This window comes from Carcharhinus amblyrhynchos, chromosome 18, assembly GCF_965287045.1.
Source record: "Carcharhinus amblyrhynchos chromosome 18, sCarAmb.v2.hapA, whole genome shotgun sequence".
NCBI classification, from domain to species: domain Eukaryota; kingdom Metazoa; phylum Chordata; class Chondrichthyes; order Carcharhiniformes; family Carcharhinidae; genus Carcharhinus; species Carcharhinus amblyrhynchos.
In genome coordinates, this window is record NC_137341.1 from 47,710,933 (window position 1) to 47,732,075 (window position 21,143).

Consider the following 21,143-nt stretch of genomic DNA (forward strand, 5'->3'; position numbering starts at 1 on the left):
GAGCATCAGGAGGAAACCCATGTAGACATGGGGAGAATGTGCCACTCTTCAGACTCCACTCTCGCAGTCTGTAAAGTCAATGCAGAGGACTCTTTTATCTATTCCGTAAGGGCCCAGTAGTGTGCTCACCACTCTTTGGGTGAAGAAATGTCTCCTCATCTCCGTCCTAAATGGCTTACCCCGGACAGTCAGATTGCGACTCCTAGTTCCGACCCTAGCTCCGGACTTCCCCACCATCAGGAACATCCTCCCTGCATCAACTCTGTCTAGTCCTGTTGGAACTTTACAAGTCTCTGTCTCTAAGCAGAGGGTGACCCAAGCCTGGAATCGAACCTGGGTCCCTGGCGCTGTGAGACAGCTGTGCTAAACCACTGTGCCATCCCTTTGTTCTAAGAAAATAACCCCAATCTCTCCTCATGATTGTGATTGATAAATTATGGGATTTCAGAATGGTTTACTTCCTGTTGCAATGCAACAAAGTTGTGATTCAACCTCCAAAAAGAACAACAGTGGCGTGACTTCGAGTGCATGTGGCAAAAAGTGCTTTCCTTTCCCCATGACGCGTTTCACCTCTTCAATACAAAGAGAATGATTTGGATCTATCTCAGGATCACTTACCCAGTCCATTCTCACAGTCTGTAAAATCTACGCAGATGACTCTTCTATCTATTCCATAGGGGCCCAGTAATGTCCTAGAATAGAAAAAAACAGTTACAGTGAGCACACACTGGGATAAAATCGAGACAAGAAAGTTTGCCATTGTCCAGAGGATTACGATTCCAGGGGAGGTGATGGCCTGGTTGTATTATTGCTGGATTAGTAATCCCAGAAACTCAGTGAATATTTTTTGAATCCCACCACAGCAGATGGTGAAATTTGAAATCAATAAAAAATATCTGGAATTAAGAATTTACTGATGACCGTGAAACTGTTGTTGGAAAAACCCATCTGGTTCACTGATGTCCTTTAGAAACAGAGAAGATAGGAGCAGGGGGAGGCCATTTGGCCCTTCGAGCCTGCTCTGCTATTCATCATGATCATGGCTGATTGTCCAACTCAATAGCCTAATCCTGCTTTCCCCCCATAACCTTTGATCCCATTCACCCCAAGTGCGCCTCTTGAACACATTCAATGTTTTGGCATCAACTACTTCCTGTGGTAATGAATTCCACAGGCTCACCACTCTTTGGGTGAAGAAATGTCTCCTCACCTCCGTCCCAAATGGTTTATCCTGAATCCTCAGACTGTAACCCCTAGTTCCAACCCTAGCTCCGGACTTCCCCACCAACGAGAACATCCTCCTTGCATCAACTCTGTCTAGTCCTGTTAGAATTTTATAATTCTCTATGAGATCCCCCCTCATTCATCTGAACTCCAGTGAAAACAATCCTAACCTAGTTAATCTCTCCTCATACATCAGTCCCACCATCCCCAGAATCAGCCTAGTAAACCTTCACTGCACTCCCTTGAGAGCAAGAACATCCTTCCTCAGAAAAGGAGACCAAAACTGCACACAATATTTTAGATGTGCCCTCACCGAGGTCCTGTATAATTGCAACAACACACCCCTTCTCCTGTACTCGAAACCTCTCGCAATGAAGGCCAACATATCATTTGCTATCTTTACCACCTGCTGCACCTGCATGCTTACCTTCAGCGACTGGTACACAAGGACACCCAGATCCCTCTGCACATTTCCCTTTCTCAATTTACAGCCATTCAGGTAGTAACCTGCCTTCTTGTTTTTGCTTCCAAAGTGAATAACCTCACATTCACCCAAATGATACTGCATCTGCCATTGAATTATCCCACTTACCCAACCTGTCCAAACCATTCTGAAAGATCTCTGCCTCCTCGTCACAGCTCACCCTCCCACCCAACTTGGTATCATCTGCAAACATTGAGATGTTACGTTTTGCTCCCTCATCCAAATCATTAATATATATTGTGATGAGCTGGGGCCCCAGCACCCATCCCTGTGGCACTTATTTCCTTGCCTAGTTAGTAGGGAAGGAAATCTGCCGTCCTTTTCTGATCTGGTCTACATGTGACTCCAGAGTCACAGCAATGTGGCTGACTCTCAACTGCCCTCCAAGGGCAACCAGAGATGGGCAATAGATACCGGCCCTGCCAGCGATGCCCATGAATGAATAAAAAGTGCGGGAGGGTGGATTCACAGAGTCAATTTGTTCTATCAACAGAAACGGAATTTGATATTTAGTTTCGAATTGATGGAAAGCATTTAAATCCTCAACCAATAACAAATTAACTGTGTCCAACCCATCTCCCACACCAGTGCTCTCACCCCCTCAGATCCAGGATAGGGTCCGTCCCGTCCTCTCTTTCCACTCCGCCAGCCTCCGCATTCAAAGGATCACCCCCCCTCCATCTCCAGCACGATGCCACCACCAAATACATCTTCCCCACTCTCCCCTTCAGCATTCCGCAGGGACCGTTCTCTCCGGGACACCATCGTCCGCTCCTCCATCACACCCTCCATCCCCACCTCCTGTCAATGGCATCTTCCCATGCGATCGTAGGAGGCGCAACGCCTGCCCCTTTACCTCCTCCCTGCTCACCGTCCCAGGTCCTAAACACCTTCACCTTTCAGGTGAAGCAGCGTTTCACAGACACCGCCCTCGGTCTGGCCTATTGCAGTCGCTGCTCCCAATCCGGTCCACTCTACATCGGAGAGACCAGACACAGACTGGGCACTTTGCTGAACACATTTAGTCCGTCCGCAGGCAGGGCCCAGTCCTTCCTGTCGCTCGCCACTTGAACACATCGCCCACCCTGCCCTCCTGAGCACATGTCCGTCCTTGGCCTGTTGCAACGATCCAGTGGGCCCCAACACAAACTGGAGGAACAGCACCTCATCTTCCAATTGGGCACTTTCCAGCCTTCCGGACTAAACGTTGAGTTCAATAACTCCAGAGCGTGAACTCTCCTCTCCGCCTTCACCACATTTATTTTGTTTTATTTTGCTTCATTTTATTGCATTTATATATATTTTAAAATTATTTTCTTTTATATTTACTTTCATTTCTTCCATCGTTTCATTTTCCCAACTTTTTAAAATCTTGCTTTCCATTCCCCCCCCCACTGCTCCCTCCCCCTCTCCCACTCCATTCAGCCCATCTGTTACCATCTCAGGTTGGCCTTTGACACTCTGCTTACCTTTGACTGCCATTTACACACTCTGAGCTCACAATGGCTGCTATTAGCATCATTCTTAGCCTTGATCATCACCATTTATACTCCCTTTGTCTTTTTGTCTATGACATCTTTGTCAACCACTCTTCTCCTCACCCTCACACTATAAATATCATCCTATTTTGTATCGTCTTCTGCTCTGATGAAGGGTCATCCCAGGCTGGAAACATTGGCTCTATCCTTTCTCTACAGATGCTGAGATCTTCCGGCATTTTCTGTTTTTGTCTTAGATTCCAGCATCTGCAGTATTTTGCTTTTATTTAAATTCTCAATCTGACCGTCAAGATTATATTCGAACACTGACTTCAAAAATATTTCATTGGCTGTAAAGTGCTTTGGGATGTCTTGAGGTAATAATGGATTGGGTAAAAGTTTTAAAGTTTATTTATTAGTGTCACAAGTAGGCTTACATTAATGCTGTAATAAAGTTACTGTGAAAATCCCCTAGTCGCCACACTCTGTTTGGGTACACAGAGAGAGAATTTAGCATGGCCAACGCACCTAACCTGCGCAAATTTCGGACTGTGGGAGGAAACCGGAGCACCCGGGGGAAACCCACGCAGACACGGGGAGAACATGCAGACTCAGCACAGACCCAAGCAGGGAATCGAACCTGGGTCCCTGGCACTGTGAGGCAGCAGTGCTAACCACTGTGCCATCGTGCTGCTTGTAAAACATAAACACATTGCCCCATAACTCCCTGATTCCCCAGTGTCGTATTGTGGAGTACCCCAGTGGTGTGACGGGCAATCCCTCTGGGAAGTTCTCACGAAAGGGGTTACCTGGTAACCGTCCAGAAGGGATAATCTTCCCCCTGGACAACTGTGCCGGGAACTGTCTGACAAAATGACTTGAATTGCTAACATTGGCTGGTCCTTTCAGTTTGACCCTGATATTTACTCGGAAAGAGTTGGAAGGAAAACAACACTTCTAACTCCAGGCTAGCTCTCTCTCAGCACCCAGATCCACACGTCATCTCCCCAACAGATCCCCACACCATCCCCACTGAACTCCCACCTCACCGACCCCCCCCACCCATCTCCCAGTCCAGCCCGACACCTCCCCGACCTCTCTCAACCCAACTCTACCTGACACCCCCACCCCATTCTACACAACCCGATCTCCCCCTCCCAACCTCCCCCCCCCACCTCGACCCATTCTAACCCTCAACCCAAACCCGACCCACCCCTCCTCCACCCACGGCCTGACCCAAACTCCCACTTCCCTCCCGGCCTCCCAACACCCCCCCAACTGATCAGAACTCCCCCCCCCCCACCCCCCGGATTCCTCCATCCATTCCAACTCCCCCCCCCCCTCCTTCCGGTCTGACTCAGCCCGCGACCTGACCGGACACCGCTCCCCCTCCCCCCCCCCCCCAATCTGACCTGTACCTGACCTCCCCAATCTGACCCACTCCTCTCTGGACTCCACAATCCAGTCTGATCCACCTTCCCCCCCCATCCCATTCCCCCTCCCACTCTCAGTCACGCACCCACTCCCATTCCCTTCCCACTCTCAGTCATGCTGTCGCTCCCAATCTCTTCCCACTCCCCCTCCCACTCCCAGTCCCCTGCCCACATCCGCTCCCCCTCCCGCCTCCACTCCCCCTCCCCCTGCAGCCCCCCACTCCGCCTCCCATTCCCCCACTCCCCCTCCCAGCCTCAGGGTTCTGAGTAGTGATGGCAAGCTGATATCACAGAACTAGATTTACGACTACAGATATTAACTGGGAGGACAGAGTTTGTGGCTGTAATTGTTTTCTTTGGAACTGAGGGGGCTGCAGGGAGGTTTAACTTGAGTTTATAAGATTATGCAGGGCCAGAACAAAGTGGATAACCGTTCTTCTTGGCAGAGAGGTCGACTAATGTCGGGCACAGATTGAGGGCAATGTGTGGTTGGAATAGAGGGGAGTTAAGGGGAACATTATTCACTCGGAGGGTGGTGGGACTCTGGGACTGCCTGAAGAGGTTACAGAGACAGATCTTTTACAAAGATCCTGGACGTATATTTGAAATATCGTAACCTATAGACCAAGATCTAGAAAGTGGGATGAGTATGGATAGCTCATCACAAAATAAAGAACAGAGTGACCTCCTTCTGTACTGTAAACATCCACGTGGGTTCCCTCTGGGTGCTCCACTTTCTTCCTACAGTCCAAAGACTTTTTTTTTAAAGTTTATTTATTAGTCACAAGTAGGCTTACATTAACACTGCAATGAAGTTACTGTGAAAATTCCCCAGTCACCACACCCCAGTGCCTGTTAGGATACACTGAGGGAGAATTTAGCACGGCCAATGTACCTAACCGGTACATCTTTGGACTGTGGGAGGAAACCGGAGCATCCAGAGGAAACCCACGCAGACATGGGGAGAACGTGCAAACTCCACACAGACAGTGACCCAAGCTGGGAATCGAACCCGGGTCGCTGGCACTGTGAGGCAGCAGTGCTAACCACTGTGTCACTGTACCACCCCAGAGATTTGTAGGTTAGGTGGATTAGGCATGGTAAGTACACAGGATTATGGGATAGGGCATAAGTGAGATGCTCTATTGGAGGGTTGGTGTAGACTCAATGGGCCGAATGGCCTGCTTCTGCATTGTAGAGATTCTAGAATTCTAATTAAATTTTTTAAATTTATTCATTCATGTGATGTGGGTGTCGCTGGTGGGCCAGCATTTATTGCCTATCCCTGAGAGTCAAACACATTGCTGTGGGTCTGAAGTCACATGTAGGCCAGACCAGGTAGCAATGGCAGATTTCCTTCCCTAAAGGGAGCCAGATGGGTTTTTACAACAATCGACAATGGTTTTGTGGTCATCAGTAGACTTTTAAGTCGAAGATTGTTATTGAGTTCACCATCTGCCTTGGTGGGATCCGAACCTGGGACCCCAGAGTATTACCCTGGGGTCTCTGGATTACTAGGTCAGTGACAACACCACTACACCACTGCCTATCCGAATCTAATCTCTGATCTCTGATTTCGTAAATTATTTTTTTGTTTGTGGCATGTATTTAGCTGAAATTTTCTTTAGTTGCCTCTCAGATTCCCAACTCCTGTTCAATACAGTCGGGTACATTCTCATGGCACGTGTAGATTCAGTGCCTTATTTTACTGGCTGATTTCTCACCTTGAACCTTAGCTTGCTGTTACTGAGATTTTTTTTTGACACGGAATTCTGGAAGATTAATGGAATCCAGGGATTTTTTTTCACTGAGTGACAAGGAGCCCAGGTTTCTGTCTTGGTGCCTTGCAATGACTGTTAAAAGCTGGACTGAAATTAATCCCATTCTTCCCAGATCATATTCTGATTTTTCCATGACTTTTCCCAGGTCCTATCTCCCCCCCCCCCACTCCACCTTGTTTTGGGTTGATGGTTGTATTGCTATTTCAGCTGCGTCTGCCCAGAAAAACAGAACTGCACCAAGAAAATTCTGGAAACAAATGTCTTGTCCTGGTGGGTTTGGAATGAATAGTTTACAGAGGGTGGCACGGTGACACTGGTTGGCACTGCTGCCTCATAGCACTGGGGACCCGGGTTCAATTCTGGCCTCGGATGTCTGTGCGGAGTCTGCACACTCTCCCCGTGTCTGTGCGGGTTTCCTCCGGGTGCTCCGGTTTCCTCCCACACTCCCAAGATGTGCAGGTTAGGTGGATTGGCCATGCTAAATTGTCTCTTAGTATCAGGAACTAGCAAGGTAAATATGTGAGGTTATAGGGTTAAGTGGATTGGCCATGCTAAATTGTCTCTTAGTATCAGGAGCTAGCAAGGTAAATATGTGAGGTTATAGGGTTAAGTGGATTGGCCATGCTAAATTGTCTCTTAGTATCAGGAGCTAGCAAGGTAAATATGTGGGGTTACAGGGTTAAGCAGATTAGCCATGCTAAATTGTCCCTTAGTGTCTGGGGACTAGCAGAGTAAATACGTTGGATTATGGGGATAGGACCTGGATGGGATTGTTGTCAGTGTAGACTCGATGGGCCGAATGGCTTCTTCTGCACTGTAGGGATTCTCTGATGAGTCAGCAGCTGTCAGTGGGCTGGAACTCAGTGCCTCCGAGGTCCTTGATCCTGGGGAAGGGATACTGTTTCCCAGGTTTGGTGCCTGGTTGGTACTTACTGCTGTGGGCTTTCCAGGAAAGAGGTGACAGGGGCTCTCACTGCGTCTTACGGGCAAGGCCCCGATTGTCTACATTGAATTGGGCCAAAATGTGACGTCACAATTATAGTCACAAGGTTTTTCAATCACTGTAGTGACATTGGAGTAGAGGGGGTGGGAGTGGAGGGGGAAGAGGTTAGCTTCAGTGCTGTGGGGAGTTGGGTGGTGAAGAGATTAATGATGGCATTATTTACTTTTCTTGGTTTGGATTCTTTTTCTTTGACTCTCAGTGGGTCCAATTTTCTCTGCTAATCCAGTGCAGAGAAAGCATTCGGTCCATCGCGTCTGTACTGACCACAATCCCACCCAGGCCCTGTCCCCATAACCCCACATATTTACCCCGTAACCTCCGACACTTAAGGACAATTTAGCACGACCATTCCACCTAACGCCCACACCCTTGGACCGCGGGAGGAAACTGGTGCAACCGGAGGAAACCCACGCAGACACGGGGAGAACGTGCAGAGTCCACACAGACAGTGACCCAAGCTGGGAATTGAACCCGGGTCCCTGGTGCTATGAGGCAGCAGTGCTAACCACTGTGCCACCGTGCCACCCACGATTAGAACACAAGGAGCCTGTTGTTTCCTTTAGGTTGTGCTAGTTTTTTTCCAGTGCTACATACCCAAGATGGAAAAAATGCGGTGCAAACAATTGCGGAATTTCACCCACTGGAAATCGAGTTTCTGCGATCATTCATATTGGCTTTAAAAAAACATTGTGTTGAGTGATAGACCTCTTGCTTCATAATCAGCTCGAGTGGGTCACATTTACACTAACTGAACCTGTTTAGTGGACTTGGAGGATGTTCTTAAATTTAAGCATTTTCCTTTAGACATGGGGACACTAGCAAGCATTTTTAAACAGTTTTTAAGTTTATTTATTAGTGTGACAAGTAGGCTTACATTAACGCTGCAATGAAGCTACTGTGAAAACCCCCTAGTTGCCTGTTTGAGTACACTAGGGAGAATTTAGCACGGCCAATGCTCCATCTTTCGGACTGTGGGAGGAAACCCCACACAGACACGGGGAGAACGTGCAGACTCCCCACGGACAAATGACCCAAGCTGGGGAATCGAACCTGAGTTCCTGGGGCACTGTGAAGCAGAAAGAAATCTCACAACGCTTAACAGCTTAAAGTCCAGCCACTGTGAAGCAGCTGGGCTAACCACTGTGCTACCGAGCCACCCCTTAATATCGAAAGCTTACGAAGAAACAGATTAAACACACCAATATAAACCATAACAAGCGGATGTGTCATTTTTCAAAGAGAATTTGCATTATTTAAAGTCATAGGCTACTCACAAGTGGTGGACTGATGCTGATTTGTTGTTATAGTCCGATTTTTAGCAGCATTAACTAAGGTCCGCTGAACATCTTAAGTCAATCAAGGAATATTTTTAGTGCAAAAAATCCAAAAATAATATTCTAACCTGCCCAATTCTGCTTGTTCATGGAAAATGTCATAACTACAAGTTGCATCACCGGAAATCACCAAGCCTCATAATACAGCACCTTCCAAACCCACCACTATGACCATCTAGATAGACAAGGACAGCAGCTGGGTGGGAACTCCCCAAATGAAAGTTCTTCCTTTTTTACTCCTTCCTTAAAGCCAATGCTCGGAATAGACTGGGCAAATCCAGATCCATTCCTTGCTTGCTTTAAAAACCAAATTCAAAATCCAATTGAATCCAATTCATGGTCCCCACCAAGGATACAAACAAGATCCAAGCGGACAAGATAAGGCACTACACCCCATCTTGGGCTCGATTTGACACTCGATCTTAGTCAAAAGGCCAAATGCAAATCCAAAAGACGTGCTGGTTAGGTGCATTGGCCATGCTAAGTTCTCCCTCGGTGTACAGGTGCCTGAGTATGGCGACTAGGGGATTTTCACAGTAACTTCATTGCAGTGTTAATGTAAGCCTACACACGACAAAAATAAATAAACTTTAAACTCTTGTTTGGTAGCAACAATAAGAAGACTAATTATTACTTGAATAGGTGTAAATTGAGAGAGGTGGATACTCAACGAGATCTTGGAGTCTTTGTGCATCAGTCACTGAAAGTACGCATGCAGGCAGTAAAGAAGGCAAATGGTATGTAGGCTTTCATTGCGAAAGAATTTGAGTTTAGAGATAGGGATGTTTTGCTACAATTGTACAGGGCATTGGTGAGGCCGCACTTGGAGTATCGTGTGCAGTACTGGTGTCCTTATCTGAGGAAGGATGTCCTTGTTATAGAGGGAGTACAGCAAAGGTTTACCAGGCTAATTCTTGGATTCTGTCATACGAAGAGTGACTAAGTCAGTTAGGATTATATTCACTGGAGTTTAGAAGAGTGAGAGGGGATCTCATAGAAACTTATAAAATTCTAACAGGATTAGACAGGGTAGATTCAGAAAGAATGTTCCCGACGGAATCCAGAACTAGGGGTTATAGTTTGAGGATAAGGGAACTGAGGTGAGGGGAAATTTCTTCAGCCAGAGGGTGGTGAATGTGTGGAATTCACTCCCACAGAAAGTAGTTGAGGCCAAAACACTGTGGGATTTCAAGAAGAAATTAGATATCGCTCTTGGGGCTAAAGGGATCGAGGGATATGGGGGGGGAAGGTGGGATCAGGATACTGAATTCGATGATCAGCCAAGACGGAGTGCCAACTCGGTAAAAAAGCCAGCTATTGATTCATAGCCCATAATCACTCAGGTAATGATATTAATGTGGCCTGGCTTTCTGTCTCTCACTCAGTACCATGTTCGGCCATTGGAAAATGCGGAATATCAGTGACCATTGTGCAGAATGTCCATGTCCAAACCCAGTCTCATTCCCAACACTTTTTCCCACCGCTGACTTCCAGGTTTTCCTTCAAGTGACAAACCATCCCCGTGTGAACATGGGAGATTTTCAATAGCATCTGCCCCCAGACCAGAAACCTCCCACCCAAAGTCAACCGACCCTTTGCTAGTCCGTCAAATATCCCCTCCTGCCTGTGGCAATTCCCGTGGCGAGCGGGACAGGAAAATCCCATCCGCAATTTCATTGCTTCACCATCGGAGAGACCTTGACCCAGAATTTCCTGGATTGATGGGGTTTGTGAATCCTGCCTTAAATGCTACCTTTTGGATGTATTTCCTCTCAGAGTTCTCGAATCCCTGTAGTGTAGGGGGAGGCCATTCAGTCCATCGAGCCTGTGCTGACTCTCGGACAGGAGCACCCAGCTGGGCCCTATTCCTGCAAACCCCGCACATCTACACCACTATTTCCCCTGGTCTACACATCCTGGGACATTCAGGGTCAATTTAGCATTGCTAATCAATCTAATTCACACATCTTTGGAGTGTGGGAGGAAAGCAGAGCACCCGGAGGAAACGCACGCAGACACAGATGACTTGCAAACCCCACACAGATGGTGACCTGAGGCCAGAATCGAACCCGGGTCCCTGGCACTGTGAGACAGCAGTACTAATCACTGTGCCACAACACCGCTCTGAACCTGAGCTGATTGCAAACTTAGTTCAAAACCTCCCAGGGAAGTAATTTGAATAGCGCTGCAGAGAGCATAATGGCCAATCTGGGACTTTTGGGATTGTACAGCGAATGAAAAGTTTATTTATCAGTGTCACAAGTAAGGCTTACATTAACACCGCAGTGAAGTTACTGTGAAAATCCCCTAGTCGCCACACATCGACATTGGTTCAGGTCAATGCACCCTAACCAGCGCATCTTTCGGACTGTGGGAGGAAACCGGAACACCTGAAGGAAACCCACGCAGACACAGGGGGAATGTGCAAACTCCACACAGACAGTGACCCAAGCCGGGAATCAGACCAGATCCCTCGTGCTGTGAGGCAACAGTGTTAACCACTGTGCCACTGTGCTACCTGAATAGTTTACTCCATCCGTATCAATCAAATAATTCAACAGAATAGACGTCCGGATTTTAAATCTATTAATTGTGCTGAATTTGATCACATGTTGGAATCCTTCTGAGTAACTGGCTCAGTCAACAGCCAGATTCAAATATCAGAAAGATTCTTAGTTATCCATTTAGTCTGTGGACATTTATTTAAAAAGATTATGCTGGCATCAGGCTAGACAGGAAAGTGAGGGTGGAGGCATTTGCTCATTTCTCAAGCATAAAACGGGAACAAAGTGTGCCTCGTGTCTCAAAGGCTGCCTGTATGATGTCCTCCACCCTATTGATGAGGCCAATTGCATGTGCTAATGGGTTAAGTTTATTTATTACTCATAATTAAGACTTACATTAACACTGCAAAGAAGTTACTGTAAAATTCCCCGAGTTGCCACACTCTGGCACCTGTTCGGGTCAATGCACTTAATCAACATGTCTTTCAGAATGTGGGAGGAAACCGGAGCACCCGGAGGAAACCCACGCAGACACGGAGAGAACGTGCAAACTCCGCACAGACAGTGACCCAAGCCGGGAATCAAACCCAGGTCCCCAGCGTTGTGAGGCAGCAGTGCTAACCACTGTGCCACCATGCTGGCCCTAGGAGGCACACCTCCTACCAATACCTATACAATAGCAGGAATACAGCAAAGGTTTACCAGGCTGATTCCTGGGGTGACAGGTCTGTCAAATGAGGAGAGACTAAGTCGGTTAGGATTATATTCACTGGAGTTTAGAAGAGTGAGAGGGGATCTCATAGAAACTTATAAAATTCTAACAGGATTAGACAGGGAAGATTCAGAAAGAATGTTCCCGATGGTGGGGGAATCCAGAACTAGGGGTCATAGTTTGAGGATAAGGGGTAAATCTTTCAGAACTGAGGTGAGGAGAAATTTCTTCACCCAGAGGGTGGTGAATGTGTGGAATTCACTCCCACAGAATGTAGTTGAGGCCAAAACGTTGTGTGATTTCAAGAATAAATTAGATATCGCTCTTGGGGCTAAAGGGATCAAGGGATATGGGGAGAAGGGGGATCAGGATACTGAATTTGATGATCAGCCATGATCAGAATGAATGGTGGAGCAGACTCGAAGGGCCAAATGGCCTACTCCTGCTTCTAGTTTCTATATTTCAATACAGAAAAATGTCTCACCACCAAAACTTTCAAACAAACACCAGGATGTGGCTTAGCTGGTGCTGGGAAAGGTCCCCCTTTAATTAGAACCTCCCTACACACTCGGAGTCTCATCACCTCCACACGTTGTCCTGGAGGTGACTGAGGTGCAGGTGAGACAGTTATCCACCTCCTTCAGGAATGTGCCTTTGCAAAGAAGGTCTGGTGGGTGGAGCGGTGGTTTTGGTCGGGCAGATCCATGGCGCAGGACTCTGTGCTCTGCTGGGCCGCACACTGAGACAAACATCATCTGCAGCTGGGGGATCACCGACACAGCGAAACAGGCTCGATAGTCTGCCCCAGGAATGCTGGTTTTCCAGTACAAGGAGCCATCCATGACTCGATGCCATGGATTGGTACATCCCAATACTTGATGAGGGAACGCACTAAAGCTACGGAGTTGAGGAGGAACCTCTTCACTCAAAGGGTGGTGAATCTCTGGAATTCTCTGCCCGTTGAAGTGGTGGAGGCTACCTCGCTGAATATATTTAAGTCACGGGTAGATAGGTTTCTGATAGACAGGGGAATTAAGGGTTATGGGGAGAAAGCGGGAAAGTGGAACTGACCCACTTCATAAGAACATAAGAAATAGGAGCAGGAGTAGGCCATCTAGCCCTTCGAGCCTGCCCCGCCATTCAATAAGATCATGGCTGATCTGTCGTGGCTCAGTTCCACATTCCCGCCCTCTCCCCATAACCCTTAATCCCCTCGCTTATCAAAAACCCATCAACCCGCGTCTTAAATATATTAAGCGAGGCAGCCTCCACCACTTCAACGGGCAGAGAATTCCAGAGATTCACCACCCTTTGAGTGAAGAAGTTCCTCCTCAACTCCGTTCTAAACCGCCCCCCCTTTATCTTGAGGCTGTGCCCCCTAGTCCTACTGTCCTTTCTGAGCAGGAAGAGTCTCTCCACCTCTATCCTATCCATCCCATTCATCATCTTATACGTCTCAATGAGATCTCCCCTCATTCTTCTAAACTCTAACGAGTACAAGCCTAGTTTATTCAGCCTCTCCTCATAGCTCAACCCCCTCAACTCCGGCATCAGCCTAGTAAACCTCCTCTGCACTCCCTCCAAGGCCAAAATATCCTTGCGTAAGTACGGCGCCCAAAACTGCACACAGTACTCCAGCTGCGGCCTCACCAATGCCCTGTACAGCTGCAGCAAGACCTCCCTACTTTTATATTCAATCCCCCTCGCAATGAAGGCCAGCATCCCATTCGCCTTCCTGACCACCTGCTGCACCTGCAAGCTGGGTTTTTGCGACTCATGCACAAGGACCCCGAGGTCCCTCTGCACCGTCGCCTGCTGCAGTTTTTCTCCACGTATGTAATAGTCCTTCCTACCATTATTCCTACCAAAGTGGACAACCTCGCACTTGCCAACATTACTTCAGATCAGCCATGATCTTATTGAATGGCGGGGCAGACTCGAAGGGCTAGATGGCCTACTCCTGCTCCTATTTCTTATGTTCTTAAGGGCAGTCGCCACAAGTATGCAATGGAAAAAGGTTACAGTCTGATGTCTTTCAGTTATCATACACTGTAAACTGTGTAGCATCCCTTTGGGTTGCATGCCTGACCTGACCTGGAATGTATATAATAAATATCGCATGAATTAAGCTACCTCACACTTTCTGTGTGAAGAATAATTGAAACCTTGCGCACTTTTTATAATCTTCAATTCAAAATATCTTGAAATATACTTTTTATGAAAGGTTACATTTTTGGGAAAAGCTTTGTTTATCCCACAGTGACACAGTGGTTAGCACTGCTGCCTCATCAGGGATGATGTGGGTATGCCGGCGTTGGACTGGCGTAAACACAGTAAAAAGTCTGACAACACCAGGTTTTAGTCCAACCTATTTATCAGGGACCCAGGTTCGATTCCCGGCTTGGCTCACCGTCTGTGTGGAGTTTGCACATTCTCCCTGTGTCTGTGTGGGTTTTCTCCGGGTACTCCAGTTCTCTCCCACAGTCCGACAATGTGCGGGTTAGGTGGATTGGCCAGGCTAAAGCTGCCCCTTAGTGGCAGGGGTATTAGCAGGGTTACTATGTGGGATTACGGGGATAGGATCTGGTGGAATTATTGTAGGTGCAGGCTCGATGGGCTGAATGACCTCTTCCTGCACTGTAGGGGTTCTGTGATTCATTCTGCACTGTTTAGTTTGTTCATTAGTGTCACAAGTAGGCTTACATTAACACTGCAATGAAGTTACTGTGAAAATCCCCTCGTCGCCACACTCTGGCGCCTGTTTGGGTACGCTGAGGGAGAATTTAGTATGGCCAATGCACATGACCAGTTTTTTGGACTGTGGGAGGAAACCAGAGCACCTGGAGGAAACCCACGCAGACATGGGGAGAACGTACAAACTCCACATAGACAGTGATCCAAACCGGGAATTGAACCCGGGTCCCTGGCACTGTGAGGCTGCAGTGCTAACTGCTGTGCCACCGTGCTACCCACTGTAGGAATTCTATGGTTCGATGAACTTTGCAGTGTGTGACAATGAGTCCAGAAACCATCATTCAAAGTGCCCACTCAAGAATAGTTTCTTCCCTGCAGCCATCGGACTTTTGAATAGACCTATCTTATATTAAGTTGATCTTTCTCTGCACCCTAGCTATAACTGTAATACTACATTCTGCACTCTCTCCCTTCCTTCTCTATGAATGTTGTGCTTTATCTGTATAGTGACTAGTGGCGTGCCTCAGGGTTCAGTGTTGGGGCTGCAATTGTTTACGATTTACATCGATGATTTGGAGTTGAGGACCAAGTGTAGCGTGTCAAAATTTGCAGATGACACTAAGATGAGTGGCAGAGCAAAGTGTGCAGAGGATGCTGAAAATCTGCAAAGGGATGTAGACAATCTAAGCGAGTGGGCGAGGGTCTGGCAGATGGAGTACAATGTTGGTAAATGTGAGGTCACCCATTTTGGTAGGAATAACAGCAAAATGGGCTATTATTTAAATGGTAAAAAATTGCAGCATGCTGCTGTGCAGAGGGACCTGGGTGTCCTTGTGCAAGAGTCACAAGGAGTTGGTTTGCAGGTGCAGCAGGTTAAGAAGGCAAATGGAATTTTGTCCTTCATTGCTAGAGGGACGGAGTTTAATAACAGCGAGGTTATGTTGCAGCTGTATAAGGTGCTGGTGATGCCACACCTAGAGTACTGTGTACAGTTTTGGTCTCCTTACTTGAGAAAGGATATACTGGCACTGGAGGGGGTGCAGGGGAGATTCACAAGGTTGATTCTGGAGTTGAGAGGGTTGGCTTATGAGGAGAGACTGAGTAGACTGGGGCTAAACTCATTGGAATTCAGAAGAATGAGGGGAGATCTTATAGAAACATATAAGGTTATGAAGGGAATAGATGAGATAGAAGCAGGAAGTTGTTTCCACTGGCGGGTGAAACTAGAACTAGGGGGCATAGCCTCAAAATAAGGGGGAGCAGATTTAGCACTAAGTTGAGGAGGAATTTCTTCACACAAAGGGTTGTGAATCTGTGGAATTCCCTGCCCGTTTGAGGCTACCTCATTGAATGTTTTTAAGGCAAGGATAGATAGATTTTTGAACAGTAAAGGAATTAAGGGTTATGGTGAGCGGGAGGGTAAGTGGAGCTGAGTTCACGATAAGATCAGCCATGATCTTATTGAATGGCGGAGCAGGCTCGAAGGGTCCGATGGCCTTCTCCTGCTGCTAATTCTCATGTTCTTATAGCGCACAAGAAACAATACTTTTCACTGTAACCCAATACATATAACAGTAATAAATCAAACCTAATAGGTCCAAAAGTTGTCTTTAACTCAATTGAATTATTTCGATTCAAGCACATAAATCCCAGAGATTTAGAATCATAGAATCCCTAAGTGCAGAAGGAGACCGTTCGGCCCATTGCATCTGTACTGACCACAATCCCACCCAGGCCTTATTCCTGCAACTGCACATATTTACCCTACTAATCCCTCTAATCGATGCATCCCAAGACACTAAGGGTCAATTCAGCACTGCCAATCCATCAAACCCACACATCTTTGGACTGTGAGAGGAAACTGGAGCACCCGGAGGAAACCCACGCAGGCATGGGGAGAATGTGCAAATTCCACCCTGTGACCCAAGCCGGGAATTGAACTCAGGTCTTTGGAACTGCGAGGCAGCAGTACCAACCACTGTGCCACCCACCATTGAATTGATTGGAGGTGGAATCAGAATGGTCAAGCTTGCATCATTTTTGTTGCAGGAAGTTGTCATCCAGCACAAGTTGACCAATGGTGTAATATCCAGGCATTTAATGCTGGAAGTTGAACCCTCGAGTCCTGATAGCCCTGTTCTGCGGGTAAAACTGGGCCAGAATTCCGCAATTTCCTACCCAGCATCATCACGGGGACATCATCGCCACAAGGACATTGATGGTTTTAAGAAGAAGGCCCGCCATTGATATCTAACACTCGTAGGGGTGGGGAATCTATGCTGCTAATGGCTTCACTCCACATCTAAAGAAGAAATAGCAAAATAGCGGGACCAATAATCCTAGGTAAAATCGGAATGAGGCAATATGCCAGAGGGTTAACAGTTAACTTGTAACCAGAGCACCGTGCACCAGTAAACATGTCCATCATTGATTGAAGTGTTATCCATGGTTCAGTTGGTAGAATCTTGAACAGCAGGTCAAGGGTTCAAACCCAATCCCAAAACCTCAAGCACATTGACATAGGCTGACATTGAGATACTGAGGGAGTGAGATACTGAGGGAGTGCGGTGCTGACAGAGTGCGGTGCTGACGGAGTGCTGCACTGAGGGAATGAGATATTGAGGGTCTGAGGTACTAAGGAAGTGCTGTACTGAGGAAGTGAGGTGCTGAGGGAGTGAGGTGCTGAGGGAACGCGATACTGAGGGAACGCGATACTGAGGGAATGCGATACTGAGGGAGTGAAGTGCTGAGGGAGTGAAGTGCTGAGGGAGTGTGATACTCAGGGAATGTGATACTGAGGGAACGCGATACTGAGGGAGTGAGGTGCTGAGGGAGTGCGATACTGAGGGAGTGCGATACTGAGGCAACGCGATACTGAGGGAACGCGATACTGAGGGAACGCGATTCTGAGGGAGTGAGGTGCTGAGGGAGTGAGGTGCTGAGGGAGTGAGGTGCTGAGGGAGTGCGATGCTGAGGGAATGCAATGCTGAGGGAGTGCGATACTGAGGGACTGCGATGCTGAGGGACTGCGATGCTGAGGGACTGCGATGCTGAGGGAGTGAGGTGCTGAGGGAGTGAGGTGCTGAGGGAGTGAGGTGCTGAGGGAGTGAGGTGTTCTAAGAAATGCTGGATCTCGGTTGAGAATTAACCGGGAAATCCAATATGGATATGGGGGAAAAGAGGGATCAGGATGTTGAATATGATCAGCCATGATCAAAATGAATGGTGGAGCAGGCTCGGAGGGCCGAGTGGCCGCCTCCTGCTCCTGGTTTCTGTATTTCAAAGGGATAGAGGATTGGTTAATGGTCGGGGAGCAGAAGGGAGGATTTATGGGACATTTTCAAGTTGTCAGACTGAGACAAGTCAAGGGCTATAAGAAACAGTGTTGGGATCTCGGCAATTTACAATCTATGTTACTGACTGAGATAAAGAATAGACACTAACGTATTGCTGATGATACAAAGCTATTTGGGAATGCAAGCTGTGTAGAGGACACAAAGAGGCTGCATCGAGGTATGGACAGGTTAAATGAGTGGGCAACAAGGTGGCAGATAGAATATAGAACAAAGAAAATTATAGCACAGGAACAGCACTGACCACGCTGCCCGACCAAACTAAAACCCCCTACCCTTCTGGGGACCATATCCCTCTATTCCCATCCTATTTATGTACTTGTCAAGACACCCCTTACAAGTCACTACCATGTCCAGTTCCACTATCTCCCCCGGCACCCACCGTCCTCTGTGTAAAAAAATCTGCCTCATACATCTCCTTTAAACCTTACCCCTCACACCTTAAACCTGTGCCCCCTAGTAACTGACTCTTCCACCCTGGGAGAAAGCTTCTGACTATCCATCCTGTCCACGCCACTCATCCTCTTATAGACTTAATATAACATGGAGAAGAGTGAGGTTATTCACTTTGCTTGTCAGAATGGAAAAGCAGAATATTTTTTGAAAGACATGTAATTTGTAAATGATGAGATACAGAGGGACTTGGGTGTCCTGAATCATAAAATCCTACAGTGCAGAAAAAGACCATTCAGCCCATCGAGTCTGCACTGACCACAATATCCCCCAGGCCCTATCCCCATAACCCAATGCATTTATCCTGGCTAGTCCTCCTGACACTAAGGGGCAATTTTTAGCATGGCCAATCCACCTAACCCGGACGTCTTTGGACTATGGGAGGAAACCGGAGCTCCTGGAGGAAACCCACGCAGACACGGGGAGAATGTGCAAACTCCACACACACAGTCACCCAAGCCGGGAATCGAACCCAGGTCCCTGGAGCTGTGAGGCAACAGTGCCTAACCACTGGGCCCTCTTACAAGGAACACCAAAAATAATATGCAGGTGCAGCAAGCAACTGGAAAGGTAAATGGCTTGTTGGCCTTTTTTACAAGAGGATCATTGTACAAGATTAGAAGAGTCTTGCTACAATTTGTTACAGGGCTGTAGTGAGACCATAGTAGGAATAGCGTGGGCCTGTAATTCCCTGATGTCATACACCAGGCCACTGCTGTCAGCGGGAATGGAGAATCTGGTGCTCAGCTAGGGTAAATGCATGGGGTTATGGGGATTGGGCATGGGGGCGGATTGTGGTCGGTGCAGACTCGATGGGCTGAATGGTCTCCTTCTGCAATGTAGGATTTTTATGATTCAGGACAGCCAAATCCCTCTGAATCTCAACATTTACAAATTTCAAGTCTTTCAAAAAATATTCTGCGGCGGGACTGGAGAATCCCAGTGGCGGGCAAGGTCGGAGAGTCCCAGCCTTGGCCTCCACATTTCTCTCTCTCTTTACAATTCATGCATTGGAGGCAGGAGGGCGAAAGTTCACAAGTTTGGCAAATGGATTGTCTCATGATGAGAAAACTGGGTCTTTATTCTCCGGAGTTTAGAAGAATGAGAGGCGACTTCATTGAGACATGTAGGATTCTGAAGGGGTTTCACAAACACTGACACTGGGAGACTGTTTCTGCAGGTCAAGGAATCTACAACATGAGGACACAGTCTCAGGATAAGATAAAGGAAAGTAAAGTTTATTTATTAGTCACAAGTAGGGTACATTGACACTGCAATGAAGTTTTTGTGAAAATCCCCTAGTTGTCTCACTCTGGCCCCTGTTTGGGTTACACTGTGGGAGAATTTAGTACGGCCAATGCACCTAACCAGCACGTCTTTCGGACTGTGGGAGGAAACTGGAGCACCCGGAGGAAACCCACACGGACACGGGGAGAATGTGCAAACTCCGCATAGACAGTGACCCAAGCCGGAATCGAACCTGGGTCCCTGGCATTGTGAGGCAGCAGTGCTAACCACTGTGCCACCTTGCCACTTCATCAACATTATCATCGATATTTATGCTGGCAATTCTGTGAAGACTTCAGTAGTGAGAGCTGTGCTCTCCCCTCTGATTGGGGTCTATAAAGCAGACACCAGGAGGAAGGGTTTTGTGAGGAGAATCCCCTTGATCGACAGGACGAAGGGGGCAAGGACTTGAAGACGGATAGAGCAACTGGAGAAAAGAGGGACAGGAGGACGAGCTGATCAGCACTGCCTGCCTCACAGCGCCAGGGGCCTGGGTTCAATTCCGGCCTCAGGTCACTGTCTGTGTGGAGTTTGTACATTCTCCCAGAGTCTGCATAGGTTTCTTCCGGGTGCTCTGGTTTCTTCCCACAGTCCAAAGATGTGTGGATTAGATGGTTGGCCATGTTAAATTGCCTCTTAGTATCAGGGGGACTTGCTAGGCTAAATGTATGGGGTTACAGGGAAGGTGTCTTTGTGGGATTGTTGTTGGTACAGGCTCGATGGGCTGAATGGCTTTCCTCCCATGGATCTACACTATCCTTCTGTCCCTGTGGATACAGGCCATAGGAACCTCAAAACATAGAAGATAGGAGCAGGAGGAGGCTATTTGGCCCTTCGAGCCTGTTCTGCCATTCATTATGATAATGGCTGATTGTCCAATAGCCTCATCTTTCTCCCTCCCCATAACCTTTGATCCCGTTCACCCCAAGTGCTATATCCAGCTGCCTCTTGAATACATTCAATGTTTTGGCATCAACTACTTCCTGTGGTAATGAATTCCACAGGCTCACCGGGGGAAGAAATGTCTCCTCATCTCCATCCTAAATAGTCCACCCCGAATCCTCAGACTGTAACCCCTGGTTCTGGACTCCCCCACCATCGGGAACATCCTCCCTTCATCTACCCAGTCTAATCCTGTTAGAATTCTATAAGTCTCCGTGTGATCCCCACTCATTAACCTGAACTCCTGCAAAAACAACCCTAACTTAGTCAATCTCTCCCCCATCCATCAGTCCCGCCATCCCTGGGAGAAGGCCATCCTTCTCCGCCCCCCTCAACCAGGGCTCTCAGCACCCTATCCAAGGGGCTAAGTGCTAATCCCACTCACTGTACGCTGAGGCAGAACGACTCAGAAACTAGCCTGTACCTCAGAATGGGGTACAGAATGCCAGTTCCTCCCAGAA

At 47.7% G+C, this 21,143-nt stretch overlaps 1 protein-coding gene across 3 annotated transcripts in view; it reads right to left on the reverse strand.

The window, feature by feature from the left end:
- The window catches only part of LOC145355096 (syntaxin-binding protein 4), a 95,524-nt gene that overhangs the window by 64,920 nt on the left and 9,461 nt on the right, over positions 1-21,143 (reverse strand). For all 3 annotated transcript variants that reach the window (XM_080206960.1, XM_080206961.1, XM_080206959.1), the window contains exon 2: positions 619-692. In XM_080206960.1, coding sequence (XP_080063086.1) covers positions 619-692 — 74 coding nt within the window. The remainder of the gene's footprint in view (positions 1-618; positions 693-21,143) is intronic.